This window comes from Delphinapterus leucas, chromosome 17 (assembly GCF_059928025.1).
Source record: "Delphinapterus leucas isolate spDelLeu-1000000601 "Yukka" chromosome 17, BTC_Dleu_Yukka2, whole genome shotgun sequence".
Taxonomy (NCBI): Eukaryota; Metazoa; Chordata; class Mammalia; order Artiodactyla; family Monodontidae; genus Delphinapterus; species Delphinapterus leucas.
Window position 1 is genome coordinate 20,154,386 of NC_143145.1, and position 25,135 is coordinate 20,179,520.

The following is a 25,135-nucleotide window of genomic DNA, read 5'->3' on the forward strand; positions in this document are numbered from 1 at the left end:
CGATTTAGCTATACTGAATTATTTCTTTTTGTAGGCATATGATTTTCTTCTCCTCCTCAAACTTCCCTGTGTTACATAGGTTTTTCATAACTAAAGGCAGTGGATTGTTTAGAATCTAATCTTGGACACATGTGCCTTTTTTCTTATGGAAAGACAAGGAAATGGAGCTTCATAAATCAGTATATTCGGCTTAAATATAATTTATAAGGAATACAGGAAATGTAAATCATGCTCAAGAAAGGCTTACTTTCATCTTACAAGTTGGATTGAAAAATCATGTGGCTACATTTCTAAGTGATGAAAAGACATTCTGAAAATAAAATATCAAGGTTAAATGTAGAGGCACATTTAGTGGATATTTGAGCAATCCCAATGTCCTCAAAAGTTTGTGTGTGTGTATGTGTGTGTGTGCGCGCATGTGTGTGTTCCCAGCGATGAATCTCATGACTTAGCTCATTTAAAAGGTGAATTCTCATAGGGGCTAACTTCTGTGTCCTCATGAGCTTTTAACATCTCAGTATTTTAAAAAAAAGCCTAGAGCTGTGATAATCCAATCCAGAAAATATACAGGACTCGAGGCAAAAAGAAGCCTGGAAGACTACTGCTTTACTGTCAAAGAAAATCTGAAAGAACTGTTATAGATTCAAATTTCAGCTGTGTCCAGATTTCATAGCACTCTATGATTAAGGGAGAAATCTAGGAATAGTCATTACAGACACTTGTGTTCCTTATGTTAGAAGCAAGATATGAAAATGGTTCAGATGGCTAGGATTGGGATGACATGGCACTGGAAGATGCAGCCTAAACCAATAGAAATTTGATGCTTGAGTAGAGATTTATGATTTTAGAATCGACAGTTCTATAGAGTCATTTCTAAGGATGGTATCATCTTATTCTTCAGTTTAGGCACATTTTGAAGCTATTCTTTGCTGTAATAGTGAAGTTGTAACATTTGACATCTTTATGTAGAAGACTTAATTTAACCAATATAGTTTTTGTTGACTCCAAGCTGTTGATGTTATGATAGCAATGCGTTTATCAGTTATGTTTTTTCAATCTCAGTTCTGTTTTTTTGGACTGATCAGTATTCAGCTCTTCCTTTGACAGAGACCGTCTCCTGGCTTGTGAGGGTGTATGTTCTCATGGTCACAACATGATGGAGTGTGTGTGTTGATTTACAGATTTTTGTAGCTGAAGGCATGTATTCTGCTATGCTCCATTACTCTGCATGCAAAGGAAAACATTTAGAATGTAAAAGGCAAGCTCACTTGAGTTACTGAGAAGATGTAGCTTCTGCAAGGGGTAAAGGACAATGCTACATTTCCCTGTGGCTTTGTTGTTTGTGAATTTGACTTACTTGTGTATCCAGGTGTCTCCTGATTTAAGGAGACCCAGTATACAAAATCTAAATTTGTAAAATGAGGGATCCATGAGTCTGTATTTGTCCTTCTTATTCTCTTGTTAAGTCACAGCTTTTGACAGTAACTTTGACAATAACTTTTTACAATAGTGCCAAATTAATATTCAGTGTGGTACAGGGCTTGAAGTCTGGGAGTGCCAGATCTGACCCAAAGCATCAATTCTTCTTGCTGGGGGGTTTTTGTCAGGATCTTTAACCTCTCTGGGCTTAATTTTCTCATCTGAAAACATCAGAGAAGTAATTGTGCTTGTATATAAGAATCTGATGCGATAATTCATGCCAAGCATATAGATACTTATGTGTGTATGAAAATATATGTGTATCTGCATATATACATATGTATTTATGATTTACATAGAGTGCGCTATTATTACATAGCGCTCACAGTGTTTAATGGAAAATGAGACACACATAAAATCAATAGATGATGTACACATACAATTTCTAGCAGCAGATTTATCTTAGTAATTATGTATTGCAGAGACCCCTATTCACTTTCATTCCCCGCACACACACTTACTTACTATGGAGGTGGGTGACCTAGAGGCGTACTGGATGGGGCAGTGAATCCACCTGGGCTGTTTTAAAATCATCACAGGCAACATGTCGTGTTCATGTCAGAGACTCGACCAGGCATCCCTTTCCCCAGTAAATCCCTGTCAGAGTTTGGGTTGCCCAGAAAGCAGGCTCAGAGAAGGAGATCTGGGTGTTAGGAGTTTGTTGGGTGGTGTCCTCCTGTTCACCACCTGCTGGGAAAGTGAAAGATGCAGAATTCAGGCTGTGATTCAGTCATGACAAGATCTCAGCCAGCCCCAGTTCTGGAGCTGGGGTTGACCTTTGGAGTTCAGTGGGGGCTGGGCTAGCTGGGAGCTGGACTTCTACACCTTCTTCCTCCCAGCCACCCCACCAGTCATTGGATCCTGGCTGCTTTCAGGAAGAGGGTCGTGACCTCGGGCAAAGTGGCTCTTTTCAGCCCAGAGCATTGCCCAGAAGGGCCGACAGCTGAGAGCGGTCAGCAGGCAACTCTCGCTCCCAGCAGCTGGGGAGTTCTTCAGGCCTTACGGGGGATCTAAGTGACATGGCACAGAGTCTCCCATGCAGTAGAACCGATTATTGTCAGAAATTGATTTGGCCTAAGTTATCCAGTCTCTACTTTTCTCTTGTCTTTCTCCCTCGATTTTTTCCTTCTCGCCCACCCTTCCATCAATCACTTATCGTTGGCCTGCTATGCAGCGCGGGCACTCTAGTGAGGTCTAGAAATTAAAATCTTTTTAAAAAGAGATTCTCTTCCCTTTCCAAAGCTTCTATTCACATGCAGAGACAAGCCAGGCAGCAAAATGGGCAGAAGCAATGAACTATGGAGTTGGAAAAATAGTAATTCAAACTTCTGCTGTCTCTTACCATCTATGTGATTGTGTCACCAAAATTCTCAAGCCACATTTTCCTCATTTTTAAAATAGGGATAACAGTTAAGCCTATCCAGAGGACTGTCCCAAAGAATAAATTAAAGAATGAGAAATTATTCACATTTATCCCCAGCCCATCATAATTGTCCAATAAATTATTGATGTTTTTATTATTGATAATAATGATGTCAAAGGTTTATGAATCCATTTCTGTGTAACTCCTTTACCTTTGTTGAGTAAAACAAAAGATACCTCACCTAGGAGAAAAGCTCAGTGAGTGAATGACCTGATGTGTTAGACTCTACCCTTCACATACTCTGTACACTAGGGATTCTGTGCCTCAAGGGCCTTCCATTGCAAGGTATGCTCTAGTGACTACTCCTGGCTGGACTCCTCACTGTTCAGCGCAAATGGTCTCTTCTCTTTCTTGAACCACGCTCCTGCTGACACCTCATCCTCCCTGATATTTCCCCTGTCTCCAGTCATTCATTAGCAGTGTGTCCCAGTTGGCCTGTCTCACTGATTTACCCACTCAGTGCGAGAGGTCCTCAAAGGATCAGCCTTAGGGCCTCTCTTCTGTCCATTCCCCCTTCTCTTTGACAGTGGGTTTCTATGTCAACTCCATGATGGTGGCTCCCAAGCTAAACTCCAGACCTGACTTCTCTTTGAAGCTCCAGGCTTGTACTCCACGCCCATTTTGCATTTCTGTTGAATATCTCATAGGCATGGGCAGTTCAGATTTATTCCATGTCCTGACCAGAAGTATTGATCTTTTCCTTCTGACTTGTTCACTCAGTGTTCTCCATGTCAGCAGTGGCCCTTTCTTTTATTTTATTGACCAAGTGAGAAACACAGGGATGATTCTTGCTCTCCATTTCTTTCTTGACTCAATACCTAATCTACCACCAAACCCTTTCATTCTACATTCAAAATATGTCCTCTCTTCACATCTTTATCACCACCTTCTAGTAGAAGCCACCGTCATCTGTGGGCTCAACAACAGCTCCAGTTTCCCAGCTAGTTTCCCTCCTTCCAAATGTCACATAGACCCTCAACTGGGACATTTTTTTTATAGCCAGAGAGAGTTTTTAAATATAAATTGTATCCTGTTACTGCCCTGCTTAAAACTGTATTTTGACTTCACATCACAGTTGGAATAAGTAATGGGATCCTTGATCTTGCCTCCAAGACCAAGAATGATCTTACACTTGCCTGCCCTTCTATCCTCGTCTCAAGCCATTGGCCTCTTCTATCCTCATCTCAAGCCATTGGCCTCCACCCGTCCCACAACCCTACCTCACCTTGCTGGCCTTCTTGCCTTCACTAAAAGTAGTAGTCTACACAGAACATTTGCATTTTTTTTTCTTCTTCCTCCACCCTCTTTCACTTTACTCTTCACCAGTCTTTCTCATCCTTCAGATAGTAGTGTACTTCCCCCACTAAACTACAGCTCTGTGAGTACAGAGACCACATGGATTGTATTCACTGCTATACCCAGCACCTAGCCTAATGGCTGCATTAGAAGACCATTGTTTTGTTTGTTTGTTTGTTTGTTTTGTTGGAGGTTTTTTTGGTTGTGTTGGGTCTTCGTTGCTGTGCGCGAGCTTTCTCTAGTCGCAGCGAGTGGGGGCTACTCTTCGTTGAGGTGCGCAGGCTTCTCATTGCGGTAGCTTCTCTTGCTGTGGAGCATGAGCTCTAGGCAAGTGCGCTTCAGTAGTTGTGGCTCGCGGGCTTCAGGTGTTGTGGCTCATGGGCTGTAGAGCACAGGCTCAATAGTTGTGGTGCACGGGCTTAGTTGCTCCACGGCATGTGGGATCTTCCCAGACCAGGGCTTCAAACCTGTGTTCCCTGCATTGACAGGCAGATTCTTAACCACTGTGCCACCAGGGAAGCCCCAAGATCATTGTTTATTAAATGAAGGCTGAACCAAAGCAGGCATAGCCTTTCTAGACACAGCGTGAATTTGAATCAGGTGTCTTGGTTCTAGTCTCTGCTCTGGTAATTACTAGGCATGTGACTTTGGGCAGGTCCTTTCACTTTTCTGGGCCATTTTTTTACTTTCGTAATGGGGATGATACCATCTCTTCTCCCTTTCTCACAGGGCCATTCATTCAGCAAAACTTCAACAAATATCTACCACGTGCCAAGCACTGGAGCTACTCAGTTAAATGAAACCCACATTCTCTTTTATAAAGAGCCTAGAATTTGGAAGGGAAGAGAGTCAAGTGAACAAATTCATGATTATATTATAATATAGTAAATGTAATGGTAGAAACAAGGCACACCTTTATGAAATCTCTACTTTAATTTGAAAGAAACGTATTGAGTCAGGTACTATGCTAGGCACTTTCAAATTTCCTACCTAATTTTACTTTCACATAGAAAGCTCAAAGCGCTGAAAATCCGTATTCTCATTTTACAGATGAGGAAACTGTGACTCAGTGGCCTTAAGCAAGCTGCTCCAGCTCACAGCACTAACCCAAGCTTTGTACTCCAAGTTCAGGTTGCTTCCCCAAAATCAAACAAATAAACAAAATTAAACTAAGTTGTGATTATATTATTGCTAGAAGAATGAGTTAACTAATGTTGAACTGAAGTATTTTATGGCCAAATCTAAGTCAGAAGAGAAAGTTGTACCAAAGAATCTCACTTTTCCTTCAACTTCCACTTTTTTCCTAGCTTTCCCTGGGTCCATTTTTTATTATCACTTATGCTTGATTATAGAAAGAGTCTATTATTAGCCAGAGTGTGTCTTTATTTGTACCCACAGTAAACAAAGTGTTTCCTACAACAATGATTTGAAACTTTTTGAGGTTAGAGAACCCTTGTATGTGACATTCTGGTCCCCAAATACTGACCCTAGTGTGTGGTTACCGGAGAAAACCCAAGTGGGTATTGCTTATTTTCTTTCCAAATAATTCTTGAAATGTCTTATCGCACCTTACAGTTCTTTAGAGAGAGCTCAATTAGAGATTAAACATATGAGATATACATCCTATAATAATGGAATTATAAAATAAAAAAGGAAGTAAGGACAGCTCAGTGACCTGAGCCCTCAAGCAGTGGGGGAAGCAGTGTACAATGTAGGTATTGGTATAATTATAAACTGGCTGTACTGTGTAAGGCGGATGTATAGTGCATTTCACCTGTGGGAACAGAGGGACCCATGGCTCATCAGAAACTCACCTGTAGCAAATCCTCAGTCTTAGGACTGGTCATCATCATCCATTGATAACTTCTGTTGAAAGCTTATGGGCCAGGTACTGTGCTCTCTATGTATCATCTCATTTAATCTTCATAAATATGCCTAGGACAGAGATAGTGTTATCATACTCATTAGTAAGGTGGAGTAAATGAAGACTTACATCAGGTTAAGTAACTTGTGTCAGGTAGCATGACCTGTAATTGGTGGAGACGTATTTTGCGCCCAAGCATCTGACTCCACAGGTGTGCCCTTGACCATCATAAAGCCATTGGTCTGTGCTGTCAGGGTCATCCAGTCCCCCCTTCCCCTGCGCTGCCAGTCTTCAGGGGCGATGTAATTCATCACAGCAAGAGTTCTCTCCCTTCCCCTTTCACTCTGTTCTTCCCACCTTCCTCCTGCTACCAGGGGGCTGTTGCAACCCTGAAAGTCTTTTTGCAAAGTCAAGGTACTGGCACTACAGACATGGCATCACATGTACCTGCAGTTGCAACATGGGACCGTTCCCTTCAGAGTCTGCCACACCCTCTAACTCGAGTTTCCCTTGACAAAGTTCATTTTGACACTGTCCAAATCTTATTTCACTGGGTTATTAAGCAGCATTCTGAATGTTGGCAATAGGAAAGTGAAAAGATACACCCTCGCTTTAAGGACCTTTAAGTAGGGGAAGAGACACCCGTAACAGCACCTTATACTTTACCTGTAGGTTCCGAGGGAAGCCAGGGAGAATGTAAGATCTGAGCCTACCCTTGAAGCCCATCAGACAAGAAGTGGGGAGGGAAGACATGAAAAGGCAGAACATGTAGGGAGACACGAATAAAGGAAACACCGGAGAGAGTCTGATCATGCTGCTTACCTTATTCCAGCATAACTTTTAGTGATGTAACCTGTTGACATCAAATCTTGGACTTTAAGTTCGATTAGCTTATTTTTTTAATATCTTTATTGGCGTATAATTGCTTTACAATGTTGTGTGAGTTTCTGCTCTATAACAACGTGAATCAGCTATACATATATCCCCATATCTCTTCCCTCTCGCGTCTCCCTCCCACCCTCCCTATCCCACCCCTCTAGGTGGTCACAGAGCACCGAGCTGATCTCCCTGTGCTATGTGGCTGCTTCCCACTAGCTATCTATTTTACGTTTGGTAGTGTATACATGTCCATACCAATCTCTCACTTTGTCCCATCTTACCCTTCCCCCTCCCTGTGTCCTCAAGTCCATTCTCTATGTCTGCGTCTTTATTCCTGTCAGTGAGCTTATTTTTACTCCCTCTTGGAGGACAAAAGGTAACATTATGTAGATGTGCATCCTTTATTGTCTCTTCAGCATTGAAGCAATGCCAGACAGTGTCAATTTTTATCGTCTTGGTTTCCTCAAAATTTTGTCACATCAAACAGGGGAACCTTATTTCACTACCATTACTCTTTTATTCATGAGGACCCTTCAGTTGAACCTCATTGGAAGTGTTGTGGTTATGGGCTTTGAGGCATTTCAAGATCAAATGCATGGAAATGTTTACTTGTAGAACTGAATTGGGATCCTTGTTCGTCTTGTACGCTTTGGAACTTTATTTCCATGAATGTGTTTCCTCATCCTTAAAATGGAGAAAAGAATGCTTCCCAGGGTGATTTGTGGATTAAATGGAGTAATGGATGGGAACTGGCCTAACACATAGTAGGTGCTTTTCTCAAAAGTACGTTTTGTGTTGGTTTGCCTCCTTATCTACCTGAGTCCCATGAATGTCTCTTGGATTAGCATTTTGAGAATCAGTTGAAAGCAAACATCTACATCATTGGTTCTCAACCAAGGGTGAATTTGCCCTCCAGCAGACATTTGGAAAAAATCTGAAGACATTTTTTTTTTGGCCACACACGTGGCATGCGGGATCTTAGCTCCCTGACCAGGGACTGAACCCTTGGCCCCTACAGTGGAAGTGTGGAATCTTAACCACTGGACCGCCAGGGAAGTCCCTGAAGACATTTTTGACTGTCACAGCTGGGAGTAGGTGCTACTGGAATCTAGTTGGTAGAGGCCAGGGATGCTGCAAAACATCCTACAGTGCCCAGGACTGCTCCCCACGACAAGGAATTACCCAGCCCCAGATGTCAGTAGCGCCCAAATAGACAAGGTCAAGCAGTTAAGACCTACTCTACTTGCATGTCATATTGATGACTTTTGAAATTTGGGATGTACTAAATCAAACTTTCTTTTCCTTTTGACCACTACCTCCTGAGAAATGATACCCACTGTCATCATCAGGATGCCATCCTTTCAGGTGCTTCCATCATAGTTTTGGAGTGAACTACAGCACTCCCTATAGCATTTTGGGTGGGACCCCCAGCTTTCTTCAGGTCTGCTTCCTAAAAATGGCAATGACACTCTCTATTCTACTGCCTTCATTGAGTGCTTAATCAGCACAACATGGGGGAGAGGGTATCATTTCACCCCCAGTTTACAAGTGAAAAAACTGAAGCCCAGAAAGGCGAATCATCGCAACAGTAACCGTGGAGCAAATCAATGGTCAATCCAGCCCCGACTTTCAACTCCAAACCCAAGACCTCTTTCTTTTTCACCAAAGCTTTCCTAATAGATCGTATAGTCCTCATGGTCATTGTTATAGGTTTTATCACATAATTGCTTTTAGGATGTTTAATACCTTCTGACCTTACATCTGCAGGTAACTCTTCAGCTCCCCAAAGACAGGAGCACTGTTTCCATCTCTTCTGCTGAATGTTTCTAGAGCTGGGCTAGTACTCACTTGTTAATCTTTCTACCAAAGAAATCCCTGGTATTAATAAAGCCCAACATTGAAAAGCTTAAGAAAAAAACTAATCTATAGGTATCAGGAAGAGAAAGTCGAAGTAGCTTTGAAACTTTTTTAAACATCCCTTTGGCATTGGGTCACTGGCTCAGATGAATTCGTGCGGAGAGGCCAGCAAGCCCAGTGCCTGCCTCTTCAGCAGATGAGCACTGTACATGTCGGGCTGTGATGGCCATGGGTGGAATATCGACGGGGAGGGGGAGGCTGTCAGCAGACATCTCACGTGCTTCCTGGTAATTAATTTTAAAAGATGCCTGATGCACGGTGGGCTGCTCACCTAGTGACATTCAGTTAACAGAGAATCCCCAAGACAATGCATACAAATTCTGACAAATAAAAGCAAATGTACCAAGAGGTCTGGTTTACCTATCAAAACCAGAAAAGACCTTGAAGGTGGTTTATGATATCATAAATCTTCGGCTGTAGTCTCTGATATGTTGATACTATACTTCTTCGCTTAGAAAATCTGCTCTGAGGTACAAGGGAAGTAATCACTGAGTCTTCCCAGGGACTAAAACGGAATCCCCAAACAAAATGTTTTAAGGTTTTCTTTAATTTTTGGAGGGGATTTGGTAACTCTGTGTGCTACCAACAACATCAAGGATTTAGCCTTTAATTTACTGCCTGGAAGCTGCGTATTCCTTCTTGGAGAGCTGAAAAATAGTGCACAGCCATATTTCCCCTCTGTTTGAAAACCACTGTAAAATTTCTTTCTGACATTATATTTCCTGCGAGAATTAGCATTATTTTAGTTTCCTCCTATTAACATCATTGGCACCTGAATATATTCAACCAAAAACCTAGATTGTCTAAAACAGTCTTTTTATCCTGGGATAAACCATAATGGAAAAGAATATAAAAAAGAATGTATGTATGTGTATAACTGAGTCACCTTGCTCGACAGCAGAAATTAACACAACATTGTAAATCAACTATACTTCAGTAAAAAAAAAAAAAAAAATTTAAAAAATTTAAAAAGTCTTTTTACCCAAGACTGGTTTAAAAAAATCAATATACAGTTCCCATCAGTATGGTAAATTAGTTACAGTGATCGCAGTGCAAATGTCCGTTAACCCTTCTCTTCCTCAGCACAGGGAAGGGGCCTTTAATTTACTGCTAATCATTCTGAATGTAGCCAAGTAAGTGACCAGGCTTGGCAGTGGGCTGCCTTCTCAGGTAGAAGTGAGAGGAGACTTACTGGTCTTGGAAGGTTTTGTGCACATTCTCTCCAGGAAATAAAGCAATGGGTTGGCTGACCTCAGAGTCCTGTTCACTCTGATACTGGTGATCTGCAGTCACCCTTAGGAAATCAGGCACTGGGTTGGGGGTTACCTAAGAAGATAGGTTTGCTCTGCATGTCAGGTTATAAAAAACGGAAGGCCTGTTCAGACTAGTCATCAACCACGCTTGGTCTCGTTTGCTGTTAATCTGGAACAGGCCGCACAGGGTGGAATCTCAGAACCTGAAGTCCATTCCAAAAGTCAGTTGAAACCCTGAAGGCAAGGTTGCCTGAATCCCTTTCCATTGCAAGTGGGAGGGACATGGGGGAGGAAAGGTTAAAAGTCAGATGTTGAAAGTGGCAACTTGTGAGTCAAATATGACCCATGTACATGCTTTGTTTAGCTCTCATAATATGGGGGAAAAGGGCAAATTTTAAACTAGGAGGTTTCGTGAAACTTCTAGATTTTCCATTCTTAACTTAAAAATAGGAGCAGTGGCAACACTCAGCCTGTATTCTAGCATAGCAAAAATGGGTTGGAATTGCACATTTTAGGAAAAAACCAACAGCAAAATATCCCATCCACTGTCACCCACCAAGTCCCAGTTGTCCCTTAGATTGGTCCTCTTCACGCAGTTACGTTATCCTGACAACATTTGAGTTTGTAACCTCAGGTGTAATTGGATCAGGAGGTGGCCCAGGTGCATCAGGACATACAGAAGTATGCAGCTGCACTTAAGGTGTATTCCACTTTGTATAATAATTAAAATACCAAAATTTGCCAATGATTCACTTTTTGAAAGTAAGTTACCGTGGGTTCTCATTATTCTTACTTGCCTACACCCTGATGGGCTTTCTTGAAATGATGATAAGCAGGACAGTACAGCAGCTCAACTGAGAATTCCACATAAGCTTGGCTCTGTAAGTCAAGATTGTCTTGAGTACACGTGGTACAAATGAGCTCAACTCGCTCCCCGCCCCTCCCCCTCCCCCTCAATATTGACTTATATAAATGAGAAACCCAGGGGTATCTGACTTCAGGCAAGGCTGTTTTTTTTTTTTTTTTAAACATCTTTATTGGGGTATAATTGCTTTACAATTGTGTGTTAGTTTCTGCTTTATAACAAAGTGAATCAGTTATACATATACATATGTTCCCATATGTCTTCCCTCTTGCGTCTCCCTCCCTCCCACTCTCCCTATCCCACCCCTCCAGGCTGTCACAAAGCACCGCAGGCAAGGCTGTTTTTAAGAAATCAAATAATATTTACCTTCCTTTCTCCCTCCCCCCCCCACCTCCCTCCTCTCACTGCCCCCCTTTCTCTTTCTCAGCTCTGCTTTCTCTGTTGGCTTAATTCTCTAGCAAATTCTCTCCATATGGTGGCAGAGACAGCCACTGACAGCCAGTCTAAGCTTATATTGCCCCTTGGGACATGATCTAAGTAAGAAAGAGAGAGATCTTCCCTCTTAGAAACCATAGCAATTCTACTAAATTTTATTTGCCCTGTCTGGATCACACACCCAGCATTAAGAAATTTGTTCAGTGCCTCCATTGAGTCAGGCTCTAGCTAGGTGGTTGGAAACATCCTTACATGATGGGAGGAAGTGGGAGGGAATCAGAAAATAAAAGGTAAACATAATAAGAAAATTATGTAGTCCTTTAGAAATGAAAAGTCCTGTAGTAAAAGCCCCACCAGTTGAGGAAGGGCAGCCCTCCCTGCCAAAGGCAAAGCATGGTTCCTTTTACCAGAAATAGGTAGGGATGCAATGTAGGCAAAAAACGAGGCGTTCATAATCTACAAATGAGTGTTTTATGATGGTGAACATCATCTTGTGTGTCAGATGTGCTGCTTCAGGTTGGGCAGAAAAAGGAAAAAAAGACTAAAACTGGCTACCCTATAAGGTAGGCATCCCAAAATGGCATGTGAGACTCATATGATGTGCTCCATGCCCAGCCATGTCAAGCTTCTCAGAGTTCCCAAAGTGGACCATTTGGTTGTCATTTCCGTCTCTGCCGAAGCTGTTTCCTGTGCCTCCAGGGCCCTTCCCCCTCCTACTCACTCTCCTGACTTGTGTTTTATTTAATTCAAGGACCTCAGCTAAATTAGGTGCCCCTCCTGTGGGCTCTGGAAGAATCTGTACTTGTCCCACTGGCGGGGAAGTTACCTTTCTCCTCCTGGTTCTTCATCGTGAAATGTGTTCAGTCCCTGGAACAGACCTAGACCTTGTGTGATGAAGGAAGGATGAATCTGTTCCACACCTCCTCTCAAAGACCCCCCAGTCCCCGTCACTCTTCACTGTGGGAAGACTGGAGGGTGGTGGCCATCACAACCTTGTGCATCGTGAAGTTATGCCCGTGTTTGCACTGCTTGCCTTTATGTCCTCGGAGACGGTGACCTTTTCTGGCTCTCATGCTCCCTACACGAGAACAGCAGAAGCCTGCTTGAGGAGCATGTCAGGCTATGGGAAGGGTTCCTGGGCAGCAGTTTAGAGAGGTGGTTAAAGAGCATGGCTTCTACGTATATTTGTCTCCTAGATCTGCAGCTTACTAGGTATGTGACCTTTAGCTATGCTTAGTAGCTATTAATCAATTATAGATAATAAAAGTGTCTTCACAGAATTGTTGAAAATGAGGTAATCCGTGTAAAGCTCTTAGAACAGTGTTTAACACTTAGTAACGGCCCGATCAATGTTTGCTATTATTATTGTGATGACGAGGAAGAAGGGGAGTAGAAGGAAGGAGGACGAAGCAGCCTCAGCCAGCCAAGAATGGTAGTGCCCCGACTGCATCATCATGGTGGTTCCAATCTGCAAAGGGTGTGTGTTTGTATTATGTCATTTGATTCTCACAGTCACCCTATGAAACAGTGTCATTGTCATTCCCATTGTAGACCTGAGGAGATTAAGACTCAGGTGTGATTTCCTGGGCATTTATCTCATGATCCCATGCTTTTGTGATTATGCGTCTCTCCTTATATCTCTGTTCCACAAATTCTGATTTTGAAGTCATGTTGAGATTGAAGAAACATGGGTTCAGGCTGTGGTACCCTGATGGTTTGCCCAGCACCTGTCACTCTGTTCACTCTGTTGCTCTGGCCCAGCCAGGACTGGGGTAGAGCCAGGGGCATCTACCTGGTGTGTGGCACAGACCTTTACCTGGGATCAGATTTGGAGCTAACCCTGTGCACAAATGGCCGTTTGTTTGGGGAACTGTACAGTGACCTCTATTTCCAGAAGAAAAGAGGCCCTGTAACTCGCACTCTTTGGGGAAAGTGGCATTCCCCAAGCACTTGCAGTGACACCAAGACTTTCCAGTAGGGTAGGAGCTGAAGTCACATCCTTTGCCCCCTGCTCCAGTTTACCCTGAAATTTCCTGTTGGGCCTTATGACATGTGGTCATTCATCTTGGAAAGCTGTGACAGGGCTTCTGTTACAATTCTCTGAACAGACTATGGGGGTCGTCTGAACTAGAGACCACAAACCGGATTGGGCCTGAAAGTAAGAGGCACCTGCCTAGACCCAAGTCTTCCTGCCATTTCCCGTGTGGTTTTATACCTTCTCTGAGCCTCACTTCTCCGTGGAACACAATGAACCCTATGCCATACTCAGAAATCTCAGGTTCCTTCCAACTTGTAACAGACTGAATAGTGGCCATTCAGAGATACAGGTCCTAATCCCTGGAACCTGTAAATGTTACCTTATAAAGAAAAAGGTCTTTGTAGATGTGATTAAAGATCTTCGCAGGAGGAGATTTTCCAGGATTATTTAAGTGGGCCCTAAATCACATCACGTGTCCTTATAAGAGAGAGGCAGGATGAAATTTCCTACACAGAAGAGGAGAAGGTGATGTGAAGATAGAGGCAGAAATTAGAGTGATGTGGCCACAAGCAAAGGAATGCTGGCAGCCAGCAGGAGCTAGAAGTATCAAGGAACGAATTCTCCCCTACAGCCTCCAGAGGGGGTGTGGTCCTGCTGACATCTTGATTTCAGCCCAGTGACACCAATGTTAAACTCTGGCTTCTAGAACTATCAGGGGTAAATTTCTGTTGTTTGGAACCCCTGTATTTGTAACGTGTTAAGGCATCTGTGGGAAACTAATACACTGCTCTCTAAGTCTGTTGTCAGTTACCTGTTCTCGCTGCCCATCTGCTCAGCAAAGCTTATAGTCTCACTTGGTGCTTGTTCCAAAGCAGAACAAGACACTTGTCTTTCTTTAAGCCTGTAGGAAGGTGAAGTGGTCATTTAGTCTCAAGTTCTCTATTCCGTTCAACTTGGCAGGTGTTCCTGTGTTTGACACCAACAAAACGCCACCTCCTTCCTGTTACATTCAATTTCTCATTGTCGGTATTGTCCTATCTGAGAGTCGGTGTCCAATCAAGTCTCTTGAAGCAGAAAAGCCACTAATTTAACAACCTTGAGATCATCAGTAGTGAGTAAAGGAAACAACATTCATTTCGTGGTTCTAAGTATATCCCGTTCAATAAATATTTCTTGTGCACCAGCACGTGGGCAGCAGTAGGGAACCTGTGACAGTGGAGAACCTGACAGGAAAGATACTTATTCTTATGGAGCTGGCACTGTATTAGGCCACATGCAATAAAGCTTTTGTGTATATGCTCACGCTTCAATTGCAGCAAAATTCTGATTTCCAAGATTGCTAGCAGAGCGTCAGATCCATGTTTCTGCTGGGTGAACCTCCTCTTGGAATATTCCCTGTCTTGGATTTCTACAAGGAGTCCTGGGAAACAGTTTTAGCACCCAAGACAACTGTTAGGGTTAAGCAATACAGACCTTAGGTCATAAGAGGTCCCTCTGATTTCTCTAAATTCCATCACGGTAATGCCTGTGCTCACCTTAGCCCAGTCAACTCAGAGCTTTGGGATCTGAGGAGAGGATTGAACGAATGAAAACACTGTGGGGAGGAAAGAAGACTGTCGTAACTGTCCTCCTTTGTTTAATTCCATACTTTTCATTACTTCTCTGCATCCCAGGCGCTCTCAAAAGAAAAAAAATAATAGCACTAATACTACCATGATTTCCTCCCTCTGGTACACCCTCTCTTGGAGCAGTGACTCAACTTCCTGCCCTGAAAGGGTGCCCCCAGCCATTGGTGGCTCAGGTTGAAAGCCTGAGTCATCTCTGATGTCTGCCGTCCTCTCATGCCCCACTTCTAGGTATTGTAATTCAGAATGCTACTACTTCTCACTATGTCTTCACCTCCACCCTATAGTGCAGGGCGCCCTGGCTTCCTGTTTTGACCGCCCTGGCGGCGTTCTGACTCTTCCCACCACTGCTACACTTGCTCTCCACCCCCAGTTCGTCCCCCACATACTGACCAGAGGGATTCTTTTCATACGTGAGATTATGCCCAAGTCATCCCTTGCTCAAAACCTCCCCCATTTAGAATAAAATCCAGAGTCTTCACCGAGGCCTAGGAGGCCCTGTATGATGTGGCCCCTGCCTTCTCTTGGGCCGCATTTCCTACATACTTATCTTGCCTACTTTGCCCTAGTCACACTAGCCTTCCTGCCATTCCTCTCATTGCCTTCACACTTCTGTGTGTGCCAGGGTCACCTCTTCAGAGAGGCCTTTTCTCACCACCCGAACTACAACAGCACCATCCTTCCAATAGGGGTCCCTGTCTACCCCTATATATCAGTTTATTTGTGTGCTGTCTGCCTCTCACGCAAATGGTAAGCTCCACAAAGGCAGAAGATACTACTCATCTCTATCGCTCCAATACCCAGAGCAGGGTCAGGCATATAATGGTGCTCAGTAGATACTTAATAAAGGAAAGGAGTAGAAGGCCCGGCTGTGATCAATATGGAGGACTTTAAGCCTCTTCCAACTCCAACAATCTATGAGTCTGTGAAGGGCCCAGCAGCCTGGCCACCGAAATGCCATTTAGAACCAGTTTGGAATATCAGGAAATTTAGTTGGTGCTTCTTTTTTTTTTTAATTTTTAATTTTTTTCTTTTTTTGGCTGCACCCCGAGGCGTGTGGGATCTTCCCTGACCAAGGACCGAACCGGCGCCCTCTGCAGTGGAAGCACAGAGTCTTAACCACTGGATCACCAGTCCCAGTGCGTCGTTTTTGAGATTGGGTTGACTTTTCTCTCCTTGATCCCTCCCTGTGTAGGCAGCTGACCACAGAGGCAGGTGGTCATTCAAGACACTTGTGTGAGAAAACGTAGGAATGTAAAAGCCATAATAGCACTCCTCTATTTTCTGCCTACCATAGCAGCCTCCTCCATCTACATGGTTACTGGACTCTAAAAAAAATCTTGGCTTTATCCCGTAGTCTTGGTCTAACTCTTACTTACTCCCTAAGTCCCAGGTTAAATATCCTTTACTCCCTGACAGCTCCTTGATACCCAGACTAGTTTAGCTCACCCAGTTCTGGGCTCCTATATTTGCTCTTTCTTAGGATTGACCCATCACATACCTGTAAACATTGATCGTTAACTGCCTTCCTTATCAGTCTGAAAGCTCCAGGAGTGACCCTGTCTTGTTCCTCATTATCCAAGCATGAATAACAAAGTGACAAGGCACAGTGCTCAAAAAGTGTTTGCTGAATTAACAAATTGGATTTTTATGATAAGCAACAAAAATTACAATATAAATTGAAAGAAAAAAGATGCAATTGATGATTGACTGCTTATCACCTCCCTGACCCACACTTGTTTGGACACTCTTTATTTTGTGGTCAGCAGGGGGTGGTGGGTCAGGAGATTGCTAGGACGTTTCCTCCTGTAAATGATCTAATGTTTGTGAAGAGTTTTCAGAACCACAGACTTAAATGGCTCTGTAGAAACCATCCAAGAAAGGCAGCAAATCAGATTTTGTTCATAAACTCCTCAGTGTACAGATGACGATCTTTTCTAGAAGTTGTTTTATCAGGAAACTCTTTTATATAATTTCCCTTAATCTTTCTCCTGTCTAAGACTTCTATTTTCTTACTGCTGAAGATAAAGCACACCTAAAGGTGTAGTAGTAAGAATTAGGAAAAGCTCTCATGTTTTCAGTATTCTTTAACTTTTCTCAATTTTCCTATCAATGGAAATAATGAAAATAACAGCCAGAGCATCTTTAGTCTCAGGGCTGAAACAACTTGAACAGTCAAGCCTATAAGAGGTGAAATGTTGATAGGTACAGTTGTTAGTACCACACAATGTGAAATGCACAAACTTTTATAACTGGTAGAGTTTTGTTACTTGTACATTCAGAGCTGATGCTTTTAACCCAAGTAGGAGATAAAATTCTGATAGGGCTCATGTATTCACATTTTGATCAGTCAGATGCATTCATGGAACAGTGGAAGCTGGAGGTTCTTGGGGGAAGGCGACATCTTTGTTTCTTTGTCTGCAAAGAAACTGAACCGTGCACACTGGAATAAAACCTCCCTCTGAGCACTAATGATGGACCAGCCAACCTCTCGGGACCAAAGCTCCCAAGTATCTTACCAACACCTCAGCAACTCTGGCTGCTGAATGTCCCAGTTTGTAAAACCACAGCCCAAATAGTGAGGACCAGAAAAGGGAGGAGGAAGAGAATTAGATAATCTGAATTTCCTGGGTTTTTGCAGTATTTATTGTTGAGCTGAGGGCCTATATAAAGAGCTAAACATCTACTGTTTGGAGACCAATTATCCACGTAAATGATACGCAAGTCCCATTCAGTGTTTTCTGAACATCACTTCAGGATCAAGGTCTGACAGCAGAATACTTGAAGGCAGGGCTGTCCCAGAAGCCTGGGACTCAGACTCAACACGCCTTAGCTCTGCACCTTTGAGTATGCCAGTGCCCAGAAATTAGGAAAGGGATAGCAAAGGAAATCTGAAGCCATCAGTTGACTTTATATATATATATATATATATATACACACACATTTGTTTGTTTATTTGGCTGCGTCAGGTCTTAGCTGCAGCACACAGGATCTTTGTTGCGGATGGGGCATCGTTCATTGCTGCGCGTGGGCTTCTCTCTAGTTGTGGTGCGTGGGCTCAGTAGTTGTGGTGCGTGGGCTCAGTAGTTGCAGCACACAGGCTTAGTTGCCCCACGGCATATGGGATCTTAGTTCCCCGACCAGGGATTGAACCCACATCCCCTGCATTGGAAGGTGGATTCTTAACCACTGGATCACCAGGGAAGTCCCTCAGTTGACTTCTTAAAACTATGTTAAGTTCCAGTTGCAAGGCCAACTGCTGCTGTAACAAATTACCACAAACTTAGTGGCTTAAAACAACACAAGTTTATTATCTTACAGTTGTAGGGATGAGAAGTCCAAAGTGGGTCCTATGGGGCAAAAATCAAGGTAGAGCTGCATTTCTTCTGGAGGGTGTGGGAGAGAATCCAGTTCCTTGCCTTTTCCACCTTGTAGAAGCCTGCCTTCCTTGGTTTGTGGTTGCATCTCTCCAGTGTCTGCTTCCATTGACACATCTCTCCCCTCTTTGGCTCTCCTGTGTTGCTCTTTCACTTATAAGGACCCATGTGATTAGATTGGACCCACCTGAGTAACGCCAGTACTCTCCCATCTCAAGATCCTTAACAAAATCACATTAGCAGTGTCCGTTTTGTCATATAAGGTAACAGACTCACAGGTTCCTGAGGTGATGTGGACGTCTTTGGCAGAAAGAGCATCATTCTGCGTATCGCAGAAGACAGTCAGAACTACTTGAGTCTGTGTGTGTCCTATGCTTCCTTTCTCGTGGCCATGATGATCTGCCCACTGTTGCCAAGCTACCTCAGGTTCCCCTTCCCCCACCTCTTTTTCCTCTTCCACATGCAAATTTTACTGAAGCTCCAGACTACCACCCACCTGCACAACTCCCTGCACTCACTTCCTTGCCAGGCACCGGTCCAGAGCCAAGTCGATATTGGTGCGGTTCTCATCAGTGCTGCCCATCAAATATATCTCTCCCCCCCTACCACCTTCCTGGCACGTGATGGAAGCACAGTTCACGTGTGGACCCTTGGCGGGTGGGAAAGTTCATGTGATTAGTTCTGGCCAAAAATTTATAAATGACTCCAGGCTGAGCATTTCATTGATACTATGAGACCTTCCAGCACCTCTCTTTTCCCTCTGGTACAATGATCAACAACGTTCAAAATGGATGGACTTGCAGTCGACATGTAAAATAAGCAGGAAATAAACTTTGTTGTAGCCACTGATATTTTGGGCTTGCTTGTTACTGCAGCATGGACCCTAACTTATCCTGACTGATGCATTTAGCAAAGCTTAAAGGGAGGTAAAAGAGAAGTATGCACAGCATGGGTTGCTCTTAACTGGTTCTCCCTGTTCACCTGTCTCTACTCAGAGGCCACACAGGCTTCCCTGCTCCTCAGATGAGAATGCCCATTAACGTCACCTTCTGGCTGTTGAGCTTATTTTTTGAGGAGGTAGAGAATTTAGTTCCTGAAGCATATATCATAGTATACCCTAAGACTTACCATTCATCACTGGCGGACTCTGTCTTTTCGTCGTCAATTAAAATGAAAAAAGACCTGCAGGTCTGGTGACTGGGGGTGTTGGAGGGAGAGTACAGGGCCGTGCTATTCTCTTTATTTCTTGTGCAGGTCAAGCACAGAGTACAGAGAATTCGGGAATTTGATGGAAACCACAGTAGCAAGGGAAGCATGCAGACCGCCCCACCCCCCGCCACCACCCAGGAAAAGAACGAGGTTGAAAGGAAACTATGCCAGGCTGCCCAGGGCCCAGGGTGTCTGTTCTGAGGGTACTCACACCGGAGGCTCCTTGTTTTTGCCCACGCTCAGCCCTGCTGGAGCTATGTTCTTAGGCCAGTGATTGGGTTCAGCGTAGCTCCCACCAACCAAAGATGGAACTCCAGCCTAGCACCAGGGGTGCAGCAGGGGAGGTGGGTGCCTGCCGATAAAACTGGACCTTCAAATGCATGTTTCACAGAAACATTATCGTAACCTGGTTAAACAGTGCCGGAGTTTATCTATAACCACAGTTAGAGCATCTAAGTCTTCAGCTGGCTTATCAGTGACATGGGCTCTTATGGGCGAGCCTCAGAACCCATCACCCAACAGAGAGCATTGTTTCTATGGAAACATGCAATCTGTGACCCAAATACCCAGGTTAAAATGTTGCTGATTTATTTAACTCAATGTGTGAGTCAGTTGGGGATTGCCAATATTAGATAAAAATTGAAGTTCTTCTTTTAAAGTTGTGGATTTTTTTCCATCCTGCCTATCCATTCCAGTCAGCAGGCATAATGGAGGACCCTGTATTCTAAAGTGTCTGTGTTCAGATGGAAACTTCTGCTATGGCAGGATCAGCCCAGAGGAAGATGGAAATCCTTTTCCAGCCATTGTTCATTTGCTTTTCCTCTTATTTCTTGAAACCCTGCAGGGCGAGCCCTGCTGAGACTTACAGACAAAAAGCTTGAGCGAATGGGGATTGCCCAGGAGAGCCTCCGGCAGCACATCTTACAACAGGTGCTCCAGCTGAAGGTGCGAGAAGAAGTCAGAAACCTACAGTTACTCACACAAGGTATCCTGTTGCTGCCTAGTGGGTGGATGGAAGGGGAGATGGGAGGAAAGAAACCCTTACCGTCATGACAGAAGGGAGCCAGGGAAACACTGGCTTGTTTTGTTTTGTTTCGTTTGCAGAATTTTCTTTCATTAAAAAAAAAAGTATACAGATTTAAAGGCCACTTCCCTCCTAAACGTCTCTTTTTCTTAGCTCACTAGGGGGAAGGATGTACAGATAAGTAATGGATAAGCAAACAGAATTATCTGAGCTAATTTCAAGGTCATCCCATACAGCTATATAGGTTGTGCACTGCACAACCCCCAGAGTACCAGTTACATAGATCAGTATACGATTGCACCACCTAGAGTTGTACAGTGCGCAGCCTGCACAACTGTACAGTGCAGCCCCAGCTCTTTTAGTCTGACTACCAGTTTTGAGGGGGCCTTGGAATTTGAGTGATTCCATAGTTCATATGGCCATGGTATAAGTGGGATTTTTTGTTGCGTTTTGCTTTACTGCGCTTTTCACTGAGAGAAAAACATTTTAGAGGTGTGTGTCTGTCTGTCTGTGTGTGTGTATATATATATATATATATATGTATGTATATATAAATATATATGTTTACACACACTCTCTAGAAATTTTGAGAACCCTATTTATCATCTTAAAAATAGAATAGTTGTTTAAATAGACTATAGGGAATTTAAAACTGCAGTATTACAACCATATAGTTCTAAGCAAGAATCATTAATCATTTCAATATGTTGAAATCACTTAAAAGCCCTATAACTGGAAGTGACAGAATAAAGCTGGATCTTGAAGAAAACCTTAAGTTACACTATAAATTATATGTCTAGGTAAGATTTGGTTGCTGTCAACCTCCATTAACTATAACCCTTTATTTGTTTTATTTTAATGCCCATTGTACAGCATTTTAAATGGAAGGATGATAAAATATATATTTTTGAGAGCCTTGGTTATTTTTCAATCTGCAGACTATTGTTAATTGCATGCATACTGATATTGGAGAAATCTGGATCAGCCAGATTTCATGTTATTGCATTGAGATTAACCAATTAATAGTCTATTTGCCTGGGGGAAGTAATGTACTGCCTGAAAGATGACTGTTCTAGAAGGATAAATATAGACTTCGAGTGATATGAAAATATATTGTTTACTTGATATACGTTGTTTGCGTTTGTCTCCAGAGACTTCCAATGGTAAATTTACAGATACAGGTACACTGAGTGACTTAAACATGAATCTGACATACTGATATACTTTTAAGTTCTTTTAAGGTGTAAACAGAGATTCAAAGGTTTATCACAAGAATGTCCATTGCGGTGCTATTTATAAAACTGAAAAATTAGAAACAACCTAGATGTTCAGCAATATGGAGAGAATCAGATAATTCTATTTGAATTCAGAAGATACAATATAATATAGTCATTGGAATTATATCTTTGAGGAATATATGACAACATGGGAAAGTACTCAAGAAGCAATAGGAAGTAGGGAGGAAAGGCCATGTATAAAATGTTATTTATAATATGAGCCCAATTTTGTAAAAAGAACATATTTTTATATGCACACAGAAAAGGGGATGCAAATGGTTTTGCCAGTATTTTGGTAATGGTTCGCTTTGGGTGGCGAGATTGTGGGTGATTTTAACTGTTTTCTTTATATTTTTCTAAATTTTCCAAATCTTCTACTATAAATCCATATTACGGTTATAATCAGAAAATGCATTCACATTTTGTAAGCTTCAGTCACAGCGTCGTTCTGCCCTGTTCTATTTAACGTCTGGGGTTTCCTCAGCTCTTTTGTTTTCCTCCCGTGGTGATATGTAGAATGAGACCTGAACTCATCCCGTGCACCTTGGACTTTTTTTTTTTTCCCTCTGCTACTGTCAGCCTGCAGTTTGTTTGCTTTGCAAAATCATTTTCTACAGCTTTCATTGCCCTAGATTCATAATATATAAGATTTTTCCTGAGATAGTACTCAACTCTATTAAGCTAAATATATGTTTGTGTTTTGGGAAGATAATGCTAAGTTCAGCCTTTTCAATTCAGTTGTTGTCATTTTCTTTAGCTTTGAAAAGCTGTGGCTTTAGAACTCTTTCATTCCATTCCCTTTAGAAGAGATCACATTCCCTTTAGAAGAGATCACATTCTCTAGCTCTTGGATATTTTGTCTGCACTCATACTACCCTTTTTTATCGCTTGTCCTTTCCATGTTAATGTTCAAACTCATCTCATGTCAGACAGCTTTTGAAAATCTATTGCCTTATTGAAGTGATGGTTTCTTTTTAAAAAAAATGAAACAAAAATTGACGAGTCGTTGTTGTGACTGATAATAGAAGTTCTGAAGACAGCTGGAGTGGCCTTAAAATATTTGGGGTCTAGGTTTGCTATTATAAGAATTGTAACTCCATTCCACCCAAGCGAACTGAATGGCTTAACATACATATCATATGGAAATGTACCAGGGGGGTGATATGTGATTTGGTATTGAATATTTGATTCCTCAATTCAGAAAATATTAATCAGTGGAAATAATATGCTAAATAAGTGCAAACAAGTGTCTTAGAATGTTACTTAGTTTTCAGAAATCCATGAGCTTTCCCCTTAAAGAGTGTAACTCACCTCTCCAGTCTCTAGAGATACATTTTCTTTCCCAGCTCACATAGGACTGTGACTCTGGTGTAATGCAATTAAATTTTATTTGTTTTTAAGAAATGTTTTCCAACTAATACATTTAAATGAGGGTTGTTGCCTTCAAAGTAGCCAGTTTTTGAGGAAAGGGACTTATTTCACAAATGATTGTATTTCTTATGTGTTTCCTTCTTACTTTTGGAGGCAATTTCAGAGCTTTAACTGAATCACAAAAGTTTAGGAAGAACCTAAGTGTCCATCGTTAGGAGACCAGCTAAATGAGTTATGATACATCCAGGCACTGGAGTATACTTGGAAGTTATAAACGCAAGAATGAAGAATAGTAATATGGAAGGATCTCTGAGATGCCAGGTGAAGTGGAAAAAACAAGGTGCAGAACAAGGTAGAGAGTATACTGCATTTGCGAATGAGAGAGGGAGAAATAGTAATGTATAGCTGCATGTGCTTTGTTTACATAAGAAAATGCCGATGCATAAGAAGCTAATACAAACTCTACCTATGGGACTGAGAAGAAGATGGATAGAGGACATACGCTTTTCAAGTCACTTTGTGTCTTGAAATATGTGTGTGTTAACTATTTAAAAGAGTAAAATGTTTTAAAGGAAATAAGGAGAAAGAATGAATTTTAGCATCAGACAGGCCTGAATTTTAAATCTCGGCCCCAGCACTTACTGCTGTGTTCTTTCAGGGAAGTTACTTAATCTGTCTGTGTTCCAGTTTCCTGTTCTCTGAAAAGTGAGATCAGCAAATCTACTCACCTCATAGGGATGCTGTAAGAGTTAAACGAGCTCAAATATATATCACTCAGTGCAGTGTGACAGTAAGTACAGAACATAGTTAGCTATCAGTAATAGAAGCCACAAAATTAAATCAGCCTCATTAATTTATATGAAAGCTTTATTTTTATAATATCATTTATTGAGCAGTAATTCACAGAATATACAGTTTCCTCAAAGTATAAATTCAATGATTTTTAGTATTGTCACAGAGTTGTAAAACCGTCACCACAATTAATTTTAAAACATTTTCATCACCCCCAAAAAGAAACCCGGTACCCTTTAACAGTCATTCCCCATTTCCTCCCAAGGCCCCCCCAACTACCAGCCCTTAGAAACCACTAATCTACTTTCTGTCTATTCGCCTATTCTAGACATTTCCTATGAATGGAATCATTCAATATGTGGTATTTTGCAGTTGGCTACTTTCACTTAGAATAATGGTTCTAAGGCTTACTCATGTTGTAAGCATGTGTCAGTATTTCATTTCTTTTTATTGCCAAATTGTATTTCATTATATGAATGTACCACATTTTACTTACCCATTCATCAGTTGGACATTTGTATTGTTTCTGAATCTTGGTTATTATTAATAATGCTATTTTGAATGTACATTTTTCTGTGGACCTGTTTTCATTTCTCTTGGTTATATACCTGGGCGTGGAATTACTGATTCATATGGTAACTCCCAGTGTAAGTTACAGGAGCTGCCAGGCAGTTTTCCATGGCAGCTGTACCATTTTATATTCCCACAAGCAGTGTATGAGGGTCTCAATTTCTCCACATCCTTGCCAACACTTGTTATTGTCTGTCTTTTTTATTACAACCATTCTAATATGTGTAAAGTGGTATGTATGTCGCTGTGATTTTGATTTTCATTTCCCTGATGGCTAATGGTGTTTAACACCTTTTCAAGTGCTTATTGACCATTGTGTATCTTCTGTGGGTAAACATCTATTCAGATCGTTTACTCATTTTTTAATTGGGTTATTCGTTTTTTCCAATCTTTATCTTGGACCCACCATGTTTCTCCATGCTTGATTACCCACTTTATTTACAAGATCTAAAGCTAAATATCAGGCTGCCATTTCCAAAGAGGAACCCCATCCTCAAAGGA

At 42.1% G+C, this 25,135-nt stretch overlaps 1 protein-coding gene across 1 annotated transcript in view; it reads left to right on the forward strand.

Moving 5' to 3' along the window:
- The window catches only part of SAMD12 (sterile alpha motif domain containing 12), a 412,832-nt gene that overhangs the window by 216,198 nt on the left and 171,499 nt on the right, over nt 1-25,135 (forward strand). Inside the window, exon 4 of the mRNA XM_022555569.2 lies at nt 20,445-20,585. Coding sequence (XP_022411277.1) covers nt 20,445-20,585 — 141 coding nt within the window. The remainder of the gene's footprint in view (nt 1-20,444; nt 20,586-25,135) is intronic.